The sequence below is a fragment of the Misgurnus anguillicaudatus genome, chromosome 11, assembly GCF_027580225.2.
Source record: "Misgurnus anguillicaudatus chromosome 11, ASM2758022v2, whole genome shotgun sequence".
In the NCBI taxonomy this organism is placed as follows: domain Eukaryota; kingdom Metazoa; phylum Chordata; class Actinopteri; order Cypriniformes; family Cobitidae; genus Misgurnus; species Misgurnus anguillicaudatus.
In genome coordinates this window covers 15,383,039-15,404,374 of record NC_073347.2, presented here as the reverse complement: position 1 = coordinate 15,404,374, position 21,336 = coordinate 15,383,039, and the positions used below count along the sequence as shown (strand labels likewise).

The 21,336-nt window shown below is 38.6% G+C and overlaps 1 protein-coding gene across 1 annotated transcript; it reads left to right on the top strand.

Moving 5' to 3' along the window:
• The first annotated feature begins 760 nt into the window (after positions 1 to 760).
• Positions 761 to 20,958, top strand: trim8a (tripartite motif containing 8a). The gene is made up of 6 exons (XM_055169897.2): positions 761 to 2,870; positions 14,484 to 14,579; positions 16,764 to 16,997; positions 17,210 to 17,241; positions 17,344 to 17,459; positions 19,103 to 20,958. Exons 1-6 carry the CDS (start codon positions 2,277 to 2,279, stop codon positions 19,729 to 19,731), a joined length of 1,701 nt encoding a protein of 566 aa, XP_055025872.1. The 5' UTR covers positions 761 to 2,276; the 3' UTR covers positions 19,732 to 20,958.
• The last annotated feature ends 378 nt before the right edge of the window (positions 20,959 to 21,336 follow it).

The window sequence follows — 21,336 nt, the reverse complement described above, 5'->3', positions numbered from 1 at the left end:
GAGCACTAATTGAGTTTCAGTTGCAACAAGCCACCATCATTGTGATCAGTGTTTGAATTTCATCAGCTCATTTGCATTTTAAAGGACACACCCAAAACGGCACATTTTTGCACACACCTACAAGTGGCAATTTAAACATGCTATAATAAAATATTTATATGGTGTTTTGAGCTAAAACTTAACATATGTGCTCTGGGGACACCAAAGATTTAGTTGACATCTTAAAGTCTTGTGCCATGGCCCCTTTAAGATCCACTATATTTAACTGTAATATACTGAGGTGTATATATATAGTAATTACTACAGTATTATGTAGTATTAACTATAGTGAATTGATACACAGTAGTATACTTTAATATTTACTATGGTTATGTTAAAAAACACTAATACCTAGGAATTTTAGTACAGTTTATTATTTTCAGCATCTGTTCGCAACCATCTTTTACTGCCAATACTGGATAACTTTTATACTTACTGAAGGTACTATAATGTTATCCCTCAGTACTTTGAACTCTTGTTTTAAAAGATTAGTGACAATTTAATCTTGTGACCCATTTAAAGTTTATTTATGTATTTTTTGCTGCTAAAGCTTATGTATTTATATTCAATCTAAATAAATGTATTGTATGTAATAGGCGAACACCGTTTATCGATCGAAATTAGTGAAGTAATTTGATGGCGAGACATTAGATGTGTTTCCCTTTAAAGAAGCCCCGCCCCGTTCGTTAACCCCTCCTCCTACTTTATGTATCGAATCTGCGAAGATCACGTGACCAGGACAGGGGGAGTATGTGAACTGTATCCTGAGTTGCAGTCTTGTGCCTGCATTCCTCTCATCTAGGATTTGCTTTGAAAGAGGAAAAAATCATAAATAATAACACACGCAGATTGGAATACGGCGTTGAAGAATCTGTTTTTAATACGGACTATCATTATATAGGACGTGATTTACATGGATGATCGCTGAATTTTTGGGATCGTTTTGCTTTGCGCGGACCATCTATATAAAGGAAGGGCACACAAATTGGATGAAAAGTAAATAGATACGTCGTTATTAATTCGCGTTAAACAGGAAAACAAGATGGCTGATGAGCGATAACGAGAGCCAAACGATATCGTCTCCTTTAAGAGCAAGAAAGGTATCTGGGTTTAATACATGAATATTTTAGGCGAGTTCGCTTGATCAAAATAAAATAGATGACATCGGGTACTATAAATGAATACAACGCATCTGTGGTAAGTGCGGCCAGGTAAACATCAAACGAAACATGGAGAGGGTCCGCGATTTGGATAATTCTTTAATGTTTAACCAGATAGCAAGGGAATAGCTTTGGTTTCTAGATAACATATCTGGTCTGTTCTTGGTCTTTTATGCTTCAAAACGCGTATGTTGACATACGCGTGAATTGTATGTTCATTTAAAGTCCTGTCGCGACTAGATAAAATTCGTTTCGAGGTTTGCCGGCTGCTTTTCTTGTAGTTGTGAGGAAACGAAATCCTATCGATACAGTGTTGAAAGAGCAACACAGGGGCTAAGGTTTACTTTGAGAGGAGCGATTATAATTCCAGCAGGGCAAATATCACAAATCAAATGCGTGATCGACTGCTTTAGTAAATGACTGTTTGCGAAAGGACATTTTCATCACTTGAACTTCGTGGCGTCAGCCTTTTCCTGTTTTAAACTTGGTAAATGATGATACGCATTTACATCATGATTCAGCTGATCTCATCATGATTATGTATGATGGCATGTTGGTATTTATAATAAGCACAATACTATGCAGTAGCATTTATAGGCGGTAGGATAGTTTTAGCGAACAGTCAGGCATCTGTCAGTGAGACATTTCGTGTGTTCTGCTTTTGTTTCGGTGTACGATCATTTGAAATACATATAAACTCAAACATATCGACTGTTGTTACTTTCGATCTTTCTCAAGTTTTAGGATTATATTTTGTGTAACTAAATATATTTTAGCAAAACTTACTTCATTTAAAAGGAACCAGTTTCTCTCGTTAGAAAACCTAACTACAATAACGCCCAACGCCAGATTCCTCTTTCCTCGTATTTCATAGTTGACAACTTTGCCAGTAGCAGAGGCGCTCGTTTGGCATGTTTGGGTCTGATCAACAGCTGTTTGTCTGGACCATCTGTGCTCGTATGGTTTTTATCAACTGGATGTACTAATGGGGTCACAATGATTCAAACGTTTGGACGGTGCTAGAACTTAGTTTTTAATAGATTTACGAGCCTACAGAGCTGTTTAACTCAATCCTGGATGTCGGATCAACTGGTTGAGATGGCGGAGAGCTGGCGGAACTGTTTAGAGGAGGAACTCATTTGTCCGATATGTCTGCATGTGTTTGTGGAGCCCGTGCAGCTGCCCTGCAAACACAACTTCTGTCGGAGCTGCATCAGCGAGGCCTGGGCGAAAGACACGGGCAACGTGCGCTGTCCCGAGTGCAACCACGCGTACAACCAGAAACCAAATCTCGAGAAAAACATCAAACTCAACAACATCGTGGAAAAGTTCAACGCGCTGAACGTTGAGAAATCACCGGCCGTGTTGCACTGCATCCTATGTAGGCGAGGACCTCCTATTCAAGCGCAGAAAGTGTGTCTTCGTTGTAATGCACCATGCTGTCAGTCTCATATTCAGACGCATCTCCAACAACCCTGTCCAGCCCCTGGGCATTTACTGGTGTCGGTTGAGGAGGTCAGGGCCTGGAGCTGTCCACACCATGATGAATACAGACTCTATCATTGTGATGTGGAACAGGTGGCTGTCTGCCAATATTGCTGCTTCTCCAGATGTGCACCCAACCACGGCCATGCGGTTTGTGACGTGGAAGTACGGCGCAATGATATCAGGGTAAGCAATTCCTCCCTCATGGTCCATTTCTAAAGTTCCCATATAATCAAAATTGAAATTGTTTTAAGGGTGCTTGAGGATATTATAAACTAGTGTTGTCCAAAACAGTACAAAACTTACAGTCTGTCATTCCGCCAAAAGGGATCAGTTATTTTTATGACGTCATTCTGCACTTCCTCTTCTCATCAGATTCCAGGCTGTGAGGCACACTAACCCTGCATCTGAAACTATATATTTTTTGACAGAACGTACTTATTTAGATAGACTTAAGTACATACTCATTGACCGTTAAAACTGTATGTTCCATATAGTATGGTTATTATGGGTAGTTTGAATGAAATTCGGTCATACTAAATCCACCATGTTATATCACATGACAAATTATGTCGTCATAACAACATGTGAGCTGTTAACTTTGGTCCTGTTAAACAAGTGCAATTTAGCAGCAAGGAACAACTGTTATACTTATGTATTTATATTTAAATAGAGCCGCGTTACCACGTTCCGACATTTTTGAATATAATGACGCCTCTTTTTCTTTGTTGGGTGACTCCTTAAGGGATAGTAAAGTGTCTATAGAATGCGCATTTCAAAATCTTCCTGGAAGTAGTAGGTCATCTAGGTACTTTTCACCTGTTTTTCGAATACTATGAATTTCGACATACTACTTCTGCTTGTCGCCTACTATTTAGTATGGAAGTGCTACTGGCTATTTTAAAGAGGGAGGGGCCATTCAGGATGCCCCACCCTGACATCCGTTTTTTTTCCCGAATTTACTTCATCGCTGCTCATTTTTAGACACTTCGGTGAGTCTTTAAGTAGCATTAGGCATGCTGTAAACCTGTGTGGCATGCTTTTTTTACTTGACCTTCTTTTAAAGTGGCAGAGCAAACCTGATTTTCTGCTGTAGCATTCTCACTCTGCTTTTCTCCAGCGGACAGGAGCGCCCCATTTCTTTCGTCACCTGCAGACAGCAGTCTAATATGTAGTGAGCTTAGTTGCTTAGCAAACTTAAACAGAGCTGATAGATCAACATTAACAGAAGTTAGGAGTTACCATTTGTTCTTTACTTAAAATAGTGTTGAGTGTTTGTTTGTGCTTAGCATGAATGTATTTATCCACACTATGACATAAGCAGATTTACATTGACGAAAAAAGTAATGACTGCTATGTCAAGTCAACCGCTTCATCTGTTAAACGGTACCTAGTTTAGCTAGTTTCAAGGCTGTACCCTCATAGTCATGGTTTAATCATGCATTTGCTTTTTTGGTCGCACTACACGTTACATTGTCAGTATTAGATTTGAATATAATTTATTTCACTAATAATAATAATTGTAGTAGTAGTGCAAATACAAGTAGTGTAGTGATTTTTCTGCTTTTTTGCATAGTTGTGTTTCACACATGAAAACGTCTCGGGCTACGTATGTAACTGTTGTTCCCTGACAAGGGAACGAGACGATGCGTCTTCCTTGCCATACTTCCTGCATCCCTGTGATGCCATCTTTGGCAATATTTTATATAGTGATATACTTCCTGGCTCCCGCGTCACCCTGTCTTTGTCGTTAAGCCTCACCATTGGTTGAATTTGATATACACATTCAGACGCACTTACCCCTGGAGGCGTCCCCAAAAGTGTCACCCCAGTGACGCAGCGCAAGTTCCCTCGAAAGGGAACTGTAACAATGTATCTTTAATGGTAACACAATGTAATCTGCTTTCACTTGAAATGTGTCCCCACATTTAGTCCTTGAATTTGATGGTATTGTAGCTGGAAAGTCCTTGAAAGGTCCTTGAATTTGAAGTTAACTAAGGTGTGGGAACCCTGTGTATAGCATAACAGCATAACAAATTCAGGTTATTAATAACAGCATTTTTCTCAATCAGATGAGACAGAAAGTTCTAGCTCTGAGAATGGGTGTGAACTCGGGTTTTTCATCAGTGAACTTCCTTTTAAAAATTGAATCAATCATTTCCTCTTGAATTATTGGATGTGCTGGAACAACATTATTCTGTCACCATTCCAACAGCATTCTGTCATATCCTGAGTTTAATGCGCTATCAGACATATATTACCTCCGGTATAAAGAGACCGTAAACACTGTTATATAATGGTAATTGGCTTTTTCGTTTATATTAAAACAACCTTTAAACTTTAAACATGTTTCTGCTGAAAAAAGCTAAATGACTTAAAGGTAGATCTGTGGAATCAGAATATGCATACTGTTTATAGACTTGATGTGGTAAAAAAATTAAGAGATTTTGAAGTTAAATCTTAAAGACAGGTTTGTGCATGTTTATGTGTTTGTTGCTCCAAAGAGGGTCTCTATAGAGAGCTTGCCGTGAAATGCACACTGTCTGATAAACTCCACCTACACATAATTTCCTCTTTCCTGTGACATTGACGAATAGTAGAAAGGAATATTCTAACTACGGTAACCATAAAACAGCCTTTATAGCACTTCACAACTGTGATTTAAGAAATAAGTACTTAAAATGATGCACAACATTTTCATTGTGACTATTATGCATGCAGATTGTGACATTGCTACCATCATGTTAACTCCTGTCTACCAAAAGTTTTCATTGCTTGCATTGAAAAACATGTTGCAGACATTCTTAAGTCATACTGCTGAGATAACATGGATCATCAGATGTTGCACAAACTTGTTGAGTCCAGGCCGGCTGGAATGCATGCTGTTATTAATACAATTAGGAATCCAAAAACTAAGAAAATGTTTTAATTGTAAAGGTTACATTCAGATATCTAAATTAAAGGGCTTTAATGATGAGCTGCTCCTTTTCAGTTTATAAGAGAGGACATTTATTCTCCTGCAGTTATGTGTCTTGATCCTCCAAGCAACTTATTAAAATCTCCTCAATAGTTTACTTCTACCTATCAATTAAACTGTGATAGATATGTTAATGAAAAAATTAGCTGAGACATTCTGCAGTGTAGGAGTGAAAATACATGCTGTTCCTTCAGCTGCCTCCCAAAGAATAATGAGCTGTTGTGAGGTAAGCTGCTGCTGCGGGTTTTGGCACGGATAACTTCTGGATGCGTGGAGGAATGCTTTTTAGATGGCCAATGTGTCATGGCTCCTAAGGCGGCCAAGTGTCTGTAAAAGGGAGGGGGGGGTGGATGCAGAACCCACAGCTGCTGTTGAAAGACACACACACATGCCTCTGTTCTCTCTTTCGCAAGTGCATACATTTGGAGAGTGTGACTCAAGTCGTCCCACAGTTAAACTGCCTGCCCTTCTTTGCTCCCTTGCCTCTTGTTCAGGAATAGGGCATGGGTTTTAGGCAGACACAGGAAGGGTGTGACCTCACTTCCTCCTCTGTCCGAAATAATCCGCCTTCTGTTACTGGGATGACATCATGGGAGATCCTATGAAGGATTACCCTTCTGTCTCTTTCCCTTGTTCTTTTTTATCTTTTCCTCCTCTTTTATGCCGCTACAGCATCAGGAAGAGGGACTGGTTGGGATTCAGGAAGAGTGGCTCCGAGTCATGAACATTTCATGAACATCATATTCTATACACTTTGTATCTGGCCATCTAGTGAATTAATTTTTAATGGGTAGCATCATGTCAAGTGGAACGCTGTTATTAGACAAACATGTTTTTTTAGGTAACATTTGCTTTTTTTAAACAAACAGCCAGGGAGGAATGTATTTTTACACATTATTTTTGGTAAATTAATAATACCAATGTACATTTTATTTGCATTTTTTGCATTATTGCAAGTACTGGATATTATAATGTTTTATAATTGTTTCTATGTCTTTTTTCTTTATTTTTGGGCCATTTTGTATGTAAGCTGGAATAGCATGTCTGGTTTAAAATGATGTCATCTATCATGTTAAGTAAATAAATGTCTCATAGTCTCAAAAAAACATTGTAGGCTTGATACATTGTCCTTTCATAAAGCATTGAAGCATTTAGATGAGAGCTGGACACAATTTAGCATTGACATAGCAGTGTGCGACTCTGCAATAGTTACATCGCAGAATATTTATTTCAAAAGATAAGCTATTTCTGATGGCTTTACATTATATGAGAATGGTTTGAAACAGCAAAAAGAGAAAACTAAAAAAACTTGTAATCTGGTGTAGTCAGTATTTCTCTCATCTCAATGTATATCGCAGAAAACAAAACATTCAGTTTCCTCTCAATGTCGTGCAGGCCTAATTCAGATGAAATGATGAGTATTTCTAAAAATTTACATTTATGTAGTTATAGATATCGATTACAATCTTACACAAATGTAATAATTTTGCTAATATTATAATATGTAATATTGCTAATTGCTATAATATAAGAATATAACTTGCCGATTTCAATCTCACATACAACTTTTTTTTACTGTTAGCTTTGTTAATATATATTATGAAAAATGTTATGCATGTGCTTGTTTGATAGCGCTATCAATCGAACTGTGGGTTCACACCAGATGCGAGTTCAACGATTTGCGTGAGTAGATTACATAGAAAGTCAATGCAAAGATGCGTGGGGCGATGCGAATGACGCGATATGGGCGGCACGTTTTCCGCGAAAACACGTGCTATTTGCCTCAAACCCGTCTGCGCCCCAAACGCGTCTTCGGCCAAGTTGAAAATATTCAACTCGAGCGAAAAATTCGCATGACACAAAGTTAAAAACCCGCGAGTATTCTAGAGCGAGTAAAGCCTGATTTATAGTCGTGCGTAAGTTCTATGCCGTAGCTACGTCGTAGGTTATCTGTAGCCTGTGCGTAGCTCTGCGTAGCCTGATGAGCACCTCGCAAAAATGTTAACAGCGCGTCAGATCTACGCGGACTGCAAGCGCTGTGATTGGTCCACCAGAACCCCTCCCATCAGGTAAAAAAACTGCGTCATAGCTATTTCCGTTTGCGATGGTGAAAACAAAGAATGGCCAAGTTGAGGAGGGATTTAACTCAAACTGCATCAAAAGTCGCTGTTTATTTACTTCCATCATTGCTGGTCTTCTCAAATCATACACAACAAGTTGCTGTTTCTTCTTCATTTGTGGGTTAACTTGCCAAGCTGCTTCTTCATTGACGACCGCGCTGCTACTGTGCTAATACGCGTGGATACTGCCTAACAGCGGTCTGCGCACGTGTTTGCACGTCGATGCGGAAGACGACGCAAAAGTATAAATGAAAACCGACGCAGAACCTACGCCGTAGGACCTACGCACAACTATAACGAGCCCTTAACGCGATGCCCCACGTTTGGTTTGTACGAAGCATAATGCTGAGTTCAGACTAGCCGTGGTAGAGGCAGCAAGCGCAAGTAATTTCAATGTTAAGTCAATGTAAAGAAGCGTTGATACACGTCTGGTGGTCTCGCAGCGCGAAAGAGGCGTTTCCACGGCAAACACGCGAGTTTAAAAATTTGAACTTTGGCAGAAAAACTCGTCGCGTTAACCAATCAGGAGCTTGCTCTAGTAGTGACGTGATTACAGAAAGCAAGCGGAGTCACAGAAGCCTATGGAAGGCCCTTCAATGATGCGAATTTCCGCATCAATGTCTCGGTGACTAGAATTTCACGCGTGAATGAAGCGAGTAAACTCAAAATGTTCAAGCGGCAAACCAGACGCGGTATACGCGAATTTGATGCCTCAAACGTGGCTGGTGTGAACCCACGGTAACAGTCCAAATGCTAAAACCTACCATTGTTTTCCAGTTGGTATTGCAAATGTTTATGTTCATGCATATACCTGTACTAATATGTATACAGTAAATCTGCTTTGCAACGATGCACAATTGTGAAAAGCGCTACAAAATATACATTCGAATTGAACAGTGTGCAATGTGCTGTTTTCTATATCAACGTTTCATTAGTTGCTACATCTTCCATCATGATTTTGTTTTGTCAAGCCAGTCTAATAACCCCTCATCTCCCACTATGTAGTTAAAGCTGCAACCGTAGACCATACAAAGTGTCCGCAATGCCATGTTTCGTTTTTTGGGTCATCAGGTTCTTTTGGCATTTTCACTACTTTTCTTGCACTACTTGTACTTAAAATGGCCTAGAATAGTGCATAAGTATTTAAAATAGGGCAGGCTTTGTGTATCTGCTTGAATAAACTTGTTTACTCTTATGGGCCATACTGCCTTTCACCATCCATAAAATAGGTTTTACCATCATCAACTGCATTTTTTTAAAAGTAAAGTTTAGTCATGCTTGCAGTCGAACTGGGTCATTTGAAGCATAATTGTCCTGGAGATTTGGCTTTACAGAGACTTAAATTGATTGCGGTGTCACTGAATAATTTGAGAGGGCATTCTTATCACACCACAGCACACAGGCAAGTCCAGACAGCGTTAGATGACTCCTGCAGACGGCCTTGAGAAATGTTCGGTATAACTGCATGACTTCAGACGCTTGGAATCACAGTCATATTATTTATGAAAGGGACATTATTCGCTGTTTTTTAGGGGCCCTTCATCGTGGCCAGTGACATGCTGGTTCTGCATAGGATCACATAAATGCCTGTGATCACTTAAAAAGTGTCAGGAAAGTACACTGCAAAAGCAAATTCTGGGTGAACATTATTGCACAAAGTCTAATATGGATAAGGAGGGCGCAAGAAGTATGAAAGCTCACGCTGTCACATGCAGCCTTATCATCAAAGCATTTCGCTGTCCTTTGTGATGGCAGTTCAGCTGGACAAAGCCGCTGCAGATGAATGCACAACATGACTGCGTGGGGGCAGTTTGGATGGTAACATGATGCATTGCTTCATATCGCTGTATGCAGTCATTTTAATGCTCCCACTAGGACAAACCAATCTCTTTGGTTAATTTTTTAAATTTAACATATATCATATAATTGAACTGGTTGGGTTTAAAGTGAAAGGATGTTTTAAATGTACATTTTCTCAGGATAAAAATGTCCTCAGCAATTCGTTGCATAAATGATACTGTATAGAGTTTGTATTCATTCTCAGTTAAAAAGAGCGTCTTCACAGAGATCATATGGGCCTTATAAATCAAAGCCACTCAGACGTTTTTAGACATTATTGAACTTTACACTAGGGTTCAGTTTAACTGAGTGTTAGATAGGCCTGCTTGATGTGAAATGAATCTATACTGCAGATTTTCAAACAGATCTATGCCTGCATGCGTTTTAGGAAATCATGCACCATTCATTAGTAAATGATTGAAATGTTTCATCTGTGGTTATGAATGAATACTGTGAGGAGCATGTAAGGTTTTCAATTAATAAGTGAACCGTATTTATCACCATGCTTGCAGTTCACACATTTCACACATTACTGCAAAGATGCCTGACCTTTTGTTTTTTGCTCATAGTATACGTAGGCAGAAATAAATCAACTCTATCCAGCATTTAGCTGTGAAATTCACACACGCCCCTCACACCGCCCCACAGAAACCAGATTGTTCTGGTCTCAGATTGAGCTTGAATCTGAATACTTCACCTCAAAAGTTGTTGACAAGCTCATCATCAGGCTTTGCATCACGGCATTTGACTTGCTTATTTTTATCACAGAGACGTTTAATTGTCTGTGGAAGATTCTGTAGATTCGTAAGACGTCTGTGCTCAGAATAAACAGAGATTGATGGATCTGCACATCTGTGTGTTATGAAAAGAGAAGCTGTCATGCAGATGTATAGTAAATGAATGCATTCATCCGTATACCTATAATTTTAACATATATTCTTTTAATTGTTGCTGTGCTAAATGGCACCAACAGTGCAATAGTTTTCTGTAAGTTCTTGCGAGTATCTTTCTAAAGACTCTGGCCATTGTTGAGCTGAAGATATACGGTTTCCTGTATCCGTTTAACTGTGAGTTATCAATGACTAAATCCGATACCATTGTTGTGCATGGTGTTTAAAATGCCAGTCTATGAGATCAGAGCATTTGCTTCTGTTGATAATATTAAATTAAAATGTCTATTCATTCAGTTATTCAGGTGAATGTTTGGTCAATAAAATGAAGGGGCGTATATATTTTAAGAAGTATATTGTTTTTAATTACATGGTATAAGATCTTGTTTTAGAAAGGTCATCACACACATCAGGCCATTTGTATTACAGCATAAGTAAAGCCTGCCCCACACTCCTACCACATACTTCAATGCCACAATAAAAACAGCTGATGTGTGATTTCACCAAATTAATTTACGTAACCTTCATTTTGAAATGAAGTTACTGATGAGTGGGTTAAAGAGCACTTCACTGGCCAATCACTTTTTCCAGCAGCTGTGGCTTTTGGGTGAAAGCGTTTGCAAAATTCTTAAATGTAAAAGTTTCTAGGTGTTTTTGCTATTTATTTATTCAGGTATAGAGATCTAAAAATAATAAGAGTTCTGAACAAACCAACCAGAAGTCGATTGAGAGAGACAATGACATCATTCACTGTGTTTTACCGTAGCTGTCGAGTCAGACTACCTTGATTCCAGTTTTCATTGTAACAGCATCGGACTTTGATGGTTAACTCTTGCTCTGGGATTGGGTAATACAGTATTTCTTCAAGAAATAGATGATTTAATACAAACATACAAATGCTTTGATCTCCCTGACTTACCTTCTATATAAGCATGTATAGTATTGTGCAAAAGTCTTAAGCAACCACCAGCTTTGTTGTTTTAGCCCGGAAGTTAGCGCGACACTGGTTCTATAGCTAAAAAGCCTATTCATTTTTTCCTATAGACTTTTGTTAATCGCAAAAAATAAGTTCTTTGTTTAATAAAACTTAAAGACACACATTTTGTCCTACAAGTTAATCTTCACAGATGAATACAAATTTTATGAATTTTGAAGTGTAAATGCATTTGCTAGAAATATAAAGGCTGAATTTTGTCTATGGGAAAAATGAATGGCCTTTTTGTGAGGGAACCAGTGTCACGCTAACTTCCATGGTTGTCCTACAAAAATACGTCATACTCTTTCACTGTTTGTATTTTTTCTTCTCTTTTTATTAAGAAAGTAGCAGAAGATATACGAAATGTGTACACAGAATAAAACAAACCACAATTTTTAGAACAAAATGGAGTCGTGCGAACAAAAGTCAGTATTTAAGTGGACTTAAGGTATAGTCATATAGTAATTTGTACGTGTAGGTTGCGCATGCTCGTACAGGAGAATGTAGCATGAAGCCCAGGAGATGCATCGAATTTTGTCGCAATGCGCATGTGTCTGCATAGTAAAAAAATAATAAAGTCAAATATGCTTTGAAAGGCTGTATTCGACCGTGTGCATACACGTAAAACAACTCCGGGCTTTAGTGTGACCTCTCATTAGGGTTGCCAAGTTGGGCTACCATAACACTGTTTAATGTTTAAAGGATTACTTCACGTTTCTTAAAAAAATCCAGATAATTAAATCACCCCTTGTCATCTAAAATGTTGATGTTCAGTCGAGAAGGAATTACGTTTTTTGAGGAAAACATTTAAGGATTTTTCTTATTTTGGTGGACTTTGTTGGGCCCAAAAGTTTACAGTTTAAATGCAGTTAAAATTGCAGTTTCAACGCAGCTTCAAAGGGTTCTAAACAATCCCAAACAAGGCATAAAAAGCAAAAGATTGTAATTTTTGGCAAAAAAATATGCAATTTTAAACCACAACTTCTCGTCTTGCATTAGCCGTGTGAAACGCCAACGCGACCTCACCAAAGGTCACGTGTTACATATGTGAAACGCACACATGCGGACCATTTTAAATAATAAGCTGACACAAAGACATTAATTTGTATCATTCCACACACAACGTCAAAACGGCCCTCTTTTTCCAAACACTGGGGTGGTATTTTCTCATTATGTGTGTTCGTGCTGGCGCGTCATATGGCTAGTGCAAGTGATTTAAAAGTACTTTTTTTTTCCCGAAAATGACAATCGTTTTGCTAGATAAGTCCCTTGTGCTTCGTTTGGGTTTGTTTGGAGCCCTTTGAAGCTGCAATTTTGGACTGTGGACTGTTGAGGTCCAATGGAGTCTATTAAATTGAGAGGAATCCTGAACTGTTTAAAAAAATTCTTCTCGACTGAACACAGAAAGACATCAACATTTTGGATTACATGGGGGTGAGGATTTTTTTTTTAATGGAGTAATCATTTAACACAGATAAAAAGATATTAATAATGTGATATTTAGACCTGGAAATGCAAATTTTAGCAGATGATCCTTGTCAAAAACGCATATTTTATGATTTTTACCAGAGGCCATCCCTTTGAAACGTGACTGGGCTAGTTGTGAGTCGCAATTGGGCAGGTTTTCTTGTGAAAACCTGTCAATCCTGCCTCTCTTGGCACTAAACACATCTTGAATTCTGTTGAGGAGACTGAAGTCATTAGATTAGAAATTAGAATTTAGTTTCATTTGGTTTAAGAGAGTCTGCGGGTTCCTGCTATTGCTTAAATTTACTTAAAAATACTTAACACTTTACCTTATAACTTTATTCTGTTGTTTAATACTGCACACAAATTGCTGGTGTTTTCTAGTTATATTTTAAAGAGACTGAGAACTAAACTATTGCAAAAGCATCTAATGTAATGGTGGCCTAAAACTTTTTGCACAGTGCCGTACCTTTATCCACCAACCTCTGAGCTCACAGTTGGTTTGTCTTGAAAGCTTTATCTGTTATAGTTAAACATCTACAGCTCAAAACAAATGGGACATTCACTTCCTGAACCCGACTCTTAAGCTCTATTGGTGTCACAGTGTTTTTCATGGTGATGGGTGGCCGCTGCTGACTGTAGAGACGGAGGTTTGTTTCTTGAGGTTCCTGGTTGCCGGAGGACTGAAGAATGCATCTTCTCTCATGTGGCCTCTAAAAGCAGCGACCCTGCAGCACTCCCATGCACATGCCAGTCGCTGTGCTGGGACAACATGACAATCTGTCATTGATTCTGGAATACGACGGCACAAACAAAGAGAGAGATAGTGAGCAAAATGAGAGACCGCGAGAACGCCTTGCCCCCTCTCCCTTCTCAGCCTCACATTTCCACACTTATTAATGCGCACGCTTGTGCATACACAATGCGCTTTATTATTGCCATGAGAGCTACATTCTCTATTCGCAATCAACCTATGTTAGACGTTTATGTGATTAAAACTGAACGGGCTTGTTTTTAGCATCCTGTGGTCGGGTGCAGTGATTTTTGTAGGCATTGAGAATAAAGGGGATTATAAAAGCTCAAGCACACTGTCAGGCTTTGATTTGGCTGGGGGATGGGGGAGCTGTGGGGTTAGTGGCTTCCTCCGAATCCAATTTAAAACCTGTCCAGACACCCAATAGCAGGCATGAGATGGCAAATGTGTGTGTGTGCATGTGAGTGATTCTGATGAATTAGTCTCATTGCTCACATGTTTTGTTTCTCTCATTTGCAGTAATAAGGTTTTTGGAAACGGTTGTCATAGAGATGCAGAGGCAGCCTGCAGGGCATTTGGGGTCGTAGTGTAGGGAAGATGGAAACTGTGTTGTTTTTGATGTTTTGAGTTTGTGTTTGTCATGGTTTTACTAAAAATATGACAGTTCAGATGGGTTCTGATCCCTGAGTCGTTCTGTGAACTTGGGTTTGATGGATCTTAGATCTGTGGGGGAACAGGTTTGATTCATCCGTTTTATCTGTTTTGTCTTTTTGCAGCATATGTTAATGAAGCAGCAGGATCGTATTGATGATCGAGTAAAAGACATAGAGGAGCAGCTGTATAAGTTAGAGTCTGACAAACTACTGGTGGAGGTAAGCACACATTCACACACATATACATACACATCTCTCTTTCTTTCTCTCTCTCTTTCTCGCTCTGTCTGCCACCACCCTCTGCTCCAGCTAATGAATATGTAAGAGGCTTTTTTTGGTATGAATTTGGAACGGGTCTGTGGCAAAACCTTGCATAAATCTTTTCTCCTTCTCTTCAGTTGTATTTTTGGAGAATTGGAAATAAATGTTTTACTGCAAAATAAAACATTTATGGAGAGGTCTGGCACATTTTTTTTTATTGTCCAGCCTTATTCTGTATTGTTTGCATGCTCATTAGATTTCATAAAATGTTTGCTGGTCTTCCTGGTGTCTATGTAATAAAATGCATGTATTATTTATATAAAAATAGAAATGTGTAGCAAATAGCACACAGCAGTCATCCTATGGTGAACATTAAGTATTAATGAGAGAATACAAATAAAATATTAAATGTTTATTTAAAAAAAAAAAAGTATTTTATAAAAATGTCTATAGTAACACTTTTAAAGTTGACATCAAAACAAAATGACCCAGAAATAAAAGTTTATTAGGTACCAAACAAAAAAATACAACAGTAACAGTGAACGTAATATATAGATCCATTATATATATTATACTATTATGTATTATATATTATCATCGTCATGTTTTGCAAAGGTGTGTACTTTCAAACGGCATAATGTTGGTGAGATGCATCCCAGCAAGCAATAACCGTCATTTCATTGTCTAGGGTTAACTATATAGACAGTTTAATCGGACTCATGTGCGAAGACACAATACGTGTCTGGTGCGAACTTTACTTCCGGTTTCATTTTTTTTAATGGTCTGACTAGTTGCTAGCTAACTGAACTCTTGAACAAATACCTTGTCGAAAATAACACATGTTTTTGTTTCCTAGGTAATCTACTTGTATTTATTAAACTTGTTATATAAATAAACTACTTTAAAAGGACTTTGTTTTTTTTATTCTTAGCGGAGTTTACCGGAAGTTACGTGTTGACCACGAAAGCCGTGTTTATGTTGTTACTGCTGAAACTCTGTATAGTCCAGCTATGAGTAACCCACTTCTAGCCAAAATAACTTCGAATTTGGTTGCATGTCATTTTTTATAACTTTGATATATTAAATCATGTAAGCAAAGTCAGCAGTGATTACAAGGTGTTTGGTTTTATTAAATTATTTTATTTTGGGCTATCTTTAGACATCTATAAAATTTTCACTGACAGCCGAAATTTTGCCTTGTTTTAGCCTAGACATTTGGGCTTTGTTTGGATGGCTATTAGGCATCTTTTAAAGAGCACCTATTGTCCAATTCACGTTTTAAAATTTCCTTTGGTGTGTAAGTGTGTTTTAGTACATGTTAACGATATGCAAACGGTACAACCCCAAAGTAAACGATGAATTGAGTTATCGTCTCCAACGAAAATCTCTTTTCTTGGACTACAACAAACACATGGATTGTAGGCGAAGTTTACTTCCTGGGATTGGTGATGTAGACAAGACCGACATGTTGATAATTCCTCCCTCTTTGGACTCACAGCCTGTAAGTTAACTCCTGTTAGCAACCGAATCTTTCAAACATGGTAAGGAGCGTCACATTGTCTGCTGACGTCAGAGGTATTCAGGCCAATCACAACGTACAGATTACCTGGCCAATCAAGGACACAGCTCTTTTTAAATCCTTGCGTTTCAGGAAGAGAGTGAAATCTGGAGCTACAAAATATGTGGAAAATAATGTGTTTTTAACCATAAACCACGTGAACACATTATATTATACCAAATACACAAAATAACATGTTTTTTAGCAATGAAATAGGTGCTCTTTAAATCCAAAATTGCTTGCTGGGACGTTGCAAACTTAAGAAAATTGTCACTGAATGTATACACATACATACATACATACTTAATACATTTTACTTCAGGATGTTTGTTTGTGAACAAAGACGACAATGCCAGATGCTCATGCTCGCTTGCCAAGTGTTATATCTACAGTATGACCAAAACCTCCATACACAAGCTTTTCACAAGTGGTGCGTGGTTCCAGATGGCCTTGTAAAAACTCACAGCCTGAGCTTTTCAACAATCCTCCGTTCAGTGGCGGAGAGTACAAGCACTTCTCCGTCTTAAAATGCACATTGTTTCTTTAAGAGGCCTGGTGTTTATGATCACATGTTTGTTGTGGAGGATAAGGTCCAGCAGCTGAAGGAGGAGGTGCGTGTGCAGTATCACAAAATGCATCAGCTCTTAGAAGACGACCTGGCTAGGACTCTAGAGGTTCTGGATAAAGCCCACTCGAAATACTGCCAGGAAAATTCAACACAAACCTTGCAGCTCAATGAACGATGTCAGGAAGCCAAGAAACTGCTCAGCTCTGTACAAGTCGTGTTTGACAAGGCAGAGAATATTAACATTATGAAGGTGAGCTAGCTCCCGATACGTCCGTAAATTCCCATAAATGTGGTCAGTGTGAATGTGACCGTACCTGCTCTGAGATATGCTCCTCCTCTATGTGTGGCTGATATCCGCAGATCTGCTCATGTGGATTTCTTTGTGTTTACAGCCAAAAAGGCAGTAAGCGCTATCTTGTACACTGCAGGGAGATTAATATTCTGTTTTGTTTTGCATTACAGAACACAAAACCAGTTAAAATCCTAATGGATAGGTAAGTCATTTATCGGTCAAAGTGCTGTTGCTCTGGAAAGCTGTATAAATCTAATACTAAACCATGTTTATGGATATAATAATATAATGGTTATTTGTGCAGATCACAGTCATGCTCGGGGAGTCTTCTTCCTCCTTACAAAGTGGGCCATCTTAATTCCAAAATGTTCCTTTCTGAAGTTTCAAAAAAAGAGAAGAACTTGAGAAAATTACTGGAAGGTAAGTGCTTCTCTGCAGGGAAGTTGCAACCAAAAATGAGTCGCAAGTCTGTTGTGTTAAAACTGAAGCTTATTGAAAATAATGTAATGCAACTTCCCATTAAATTGTACATAGTTATGTAAGCACAATAAATATGGCTTAAATACGGCAATAAATAAGTTTAGTCCGTTTATTCAAGGTTTATGTATTCAAGGTAGAGGAAATAAATGTTTCCTTTTTTTTTTTACTTTGTATAATACACAAATAATGCTGTGTTGGGACCCTTACCAAGAAATACAATAAAATGAAAATATACAGTTACTAGTTAAACCATGGTTTTGCTACATTATGCATAGTTGAGCAGTAGTTTGGCAAATAGTAATCAATATGCAAAAAAAACTTCACTTTTACTTTAATAAAGCCATGGTTATTTTTTGTAAGGGTTTAAATTTAGGACCAGGAGCACTGATGACTGAGAACCGCAGACCTTTATTTCCTTGTGACCCTAAATGTTTAAGGGGCTGTTTCCTGGACAGGGCTTATCCTAATCCCAGACTAAAATGCATGTTTATATATATATCTCAACATATATCTGAGCAATTTTTTTCTCTTAAAGGATTAGTCCATTTTCTTAAAAAAAAATCCAGATAATTTACTCACCACCATGTCATCCAAAATGTTGCTGTTTTTCTTTGTTCAGTCGAGAAGAGGTTGTGTTTTTTGAGGAGAACTTTCCAGAAATTTTCTCGTTTTGATGGACTTTAATGGACCCCAATACTTAACAGTTTCAATGCAGTTTAAAATTGCAGTTTCAAATGATCCCAAACAAGGCATAAGGGTCTTATCTAGCGAAACGATTGTCATTTTTGGCAAGAAAAATAAAGGAATATGTACTTTTAAACCACAACTTCTCGTCTATCTCTGGCTGTATGACGAGCCAGCGTGACCTCACGTAATTGCGTAATGACATCGAAAGGTCACGTGTTACATATATGAAACGCACATTTGCGGACCATTTTAAACAATAAACTGACACAAAGACATTAATTAGTATCATTCCACATACAACAACATCGGAACGGTCCTCTTTCTCCACACTTGTAAACAATGGGGCGTAGTTTCGATACGTCATCCATGACCTCTTCACATGATGACCAGAAGTTGTGGTTTAAAAGTGCATATTTTTTATTTTTCTTGCCAAAAATGACAATCGTTTCGCTAGATAAGACCCTTATGCCTCGTTTGAGATCGTTTAAAGTCCTTTGAAATTGAAATTTTAAACTGCATTAAAACTGTTCCGTGTTGGGGTCAATTAAAATTACAAAAATCCTGGAATGTTGTCCTCAAAAAAACAATTTCTTCTCAACTGAACAAAGAAAGACATCAACATTTTAGATGACATGGTGGTGAGTAGATTATCTGGATTTTTTTTTGAGAAATGGACTAATCCTTTAAGATGCACACCAGTGCATGTTTTTTGTATGGTATGTTTGTAAAAACTACCTAAATATCCTAATATAACTAAGGCCTAGTCCTGGATTAATCTAAACCCTGTCTGGAAAACTGCCCCTGAGTAAAATTAACTTCTTAATTGGATTGAAACAGACAGGATCACTTTTGTGCACAAGAAAAACACTTTTCTATGCTTGTTTCCTTGTTTCCAGCACCATTTACTACCCCTGCGCACTTCCTCCAGAGCGTTTCTGTCCACCCCTCCAGTGTGAATAACTCCGGGGGTGAGAAACGCAAACACTCCACGGCCTTCCCCGAAAGCAGCACCAGCTTGCTGGAGTCCTCGTCAGGCCCCATGAGCAAACAACAGTTCCTGGGTCAAGGTTCCAGCTCGGCGGATGGGTCCACCTCCCAGCCGCCCATGGCTCCCTGTAGCTCCACCCAGCACATCGTAGGCCTCAGCAGTAGCAGTGGAGCACAGTCAGTCCATCATTCCAGCTCCGTCTTTACACCGGCCGACTACCCCAATGCCAGCTCTTCCCAGCAGGCCATGCTGCCACAATACGGCGGCCGCAAAATTCTCATGTGCACGATGGACAATTGCTACTGCTCTGGCGTACCCTCCATATCAAACCACAGAGGCCATCCTCCGTACCCACGCTCTGGATCTTTCCCTTGGACACAGGAGTACTCCCACCCCCTGCCTTCCACTCCTTCAATGTCCCAGCCCCTTCAGGGCCTCTCCATGCACGACTGGATCGACGCCTCACAAAGCCACAGGCACCCTGACTTCTATGGACTGTACGGGCAATCTTCCACTAAACCTTATGTCACAAGTTAACCTTCCACCGCCGTCACATGTGCATCTCTGGTTTATCTCTGATAACTCACTCATTTTATTCTTGGTAGTTTTCTGATCTTTTTTTTCCAGTTAAAAGCAGTTAAAAGTTTTGGCACTTTTTCATCATGTAACGCAAGCCTCGAGGCTTTCGAAATATGAAGCTCTTTCGAATCTCTTCCAACTTAAGCATTTAAAAACCTGTCTATCTCTGTGTAATGAAAGATAAGGGAATCTTTCTGTGAGAAATGTGGAGGCGGGACCCAACAGAGTTTTTTTAAATTACAAACAGATTTTGGATAATTGTAGAGGCTTCTGACCCAGAGCAGATAATGATCACTTGTTGGAAAGGAGTGAGTTTTAACTTCACCTCCCCACTTCCTGTTTTTAGGGTATCTGGAATCATTTATATGACGTTGCAAATGTTCCTTTTTACATTGCTATTAAACGTCTTACCGTTTATAATGGTAGATGGGTTATTGTTAAAAAAAAAGAGAGGGATAGCAAAGAGTTTGGGGTTTTGTTTATCATATTTCACCTCTTCTGCACCTTGACATTTTGGCTCTAAACTGTACCACGTAACTAAGTGACTGTGGACTGGAAGATTAGTTACTTGCATTCCTATCAGGCCGGATTATCTTGATTTTTGTTTTGTTTACAATTATGTATGAATATTTGACAGTAGGTTGGAAACAATCAATATAAAAACTCAAAACGGGTTAAAAAGAAGTCCTTTGAAGGTGTCTTCAGAGATCACATAGAGTTGTCTGTCATGAGCTCTCTAACAAAACCACTCAGCTTAAATTTTCATTTTATGCATCTGAAATACTTCTAGATTCTGCTTCCTGTCGGTTAAGGTCACTTCCTGCATTCAAGCACACATGTAAAGCATGTTCAAGACCAGATTGGTGTCTGCTACACACCTTTCAATTGTATCACCGTGTTGATTTACAGTACTTCCTGTTGTAGTCAGTAACGGAGAAGCCCAATAGGGTTTGTGATCACTGTGCAACACTGATTGTCACAAACATGCTGAAAATCATTAAACTTCCTCTCTGTGATTGTAAGCATGCAGGAAATCCTTTCTGTACATTTGCAACTCCAAGAGACTGAGTTGAGGGTCGAGAATGGATGGTGACTTTTTTCACATATTTTATACAAACTGAACGGACTGCATACATTTGGAAATCAATGTGCTTCAAAAGAGTATTAAATGCTGGTTTAAACAGATCTCTCTTTTGTAAATATTTTTTCGTAGAGTGTCTTGAAATCAACTGTAAAATATAGAGGTGACTACAGGAGCCCTGAATATACATATACATGATTGACAGGTCTGAGCTTTTCTTTAAAGGTGCCAAAGAATGCATTAAAATAATGTTAAAGGGGTCATTTCACAAGACATTTTTTAAAGATGTCAAATAAATCTTTGGTGTCCAAGTGAAGTTCTAGCTCAAAATACTAGATAATTTATTATAACATTTTAAAATTGCCACTTTAAAGGTGTAAGCAAAAATATGCAGTTTTTGTCTGAGTCCTTTTAAATGCAAATGAGTTGATCTCTGCATTAAATGGCAGTGCCGTGGTTGGATAGTGCAGATTAAGGGGCGA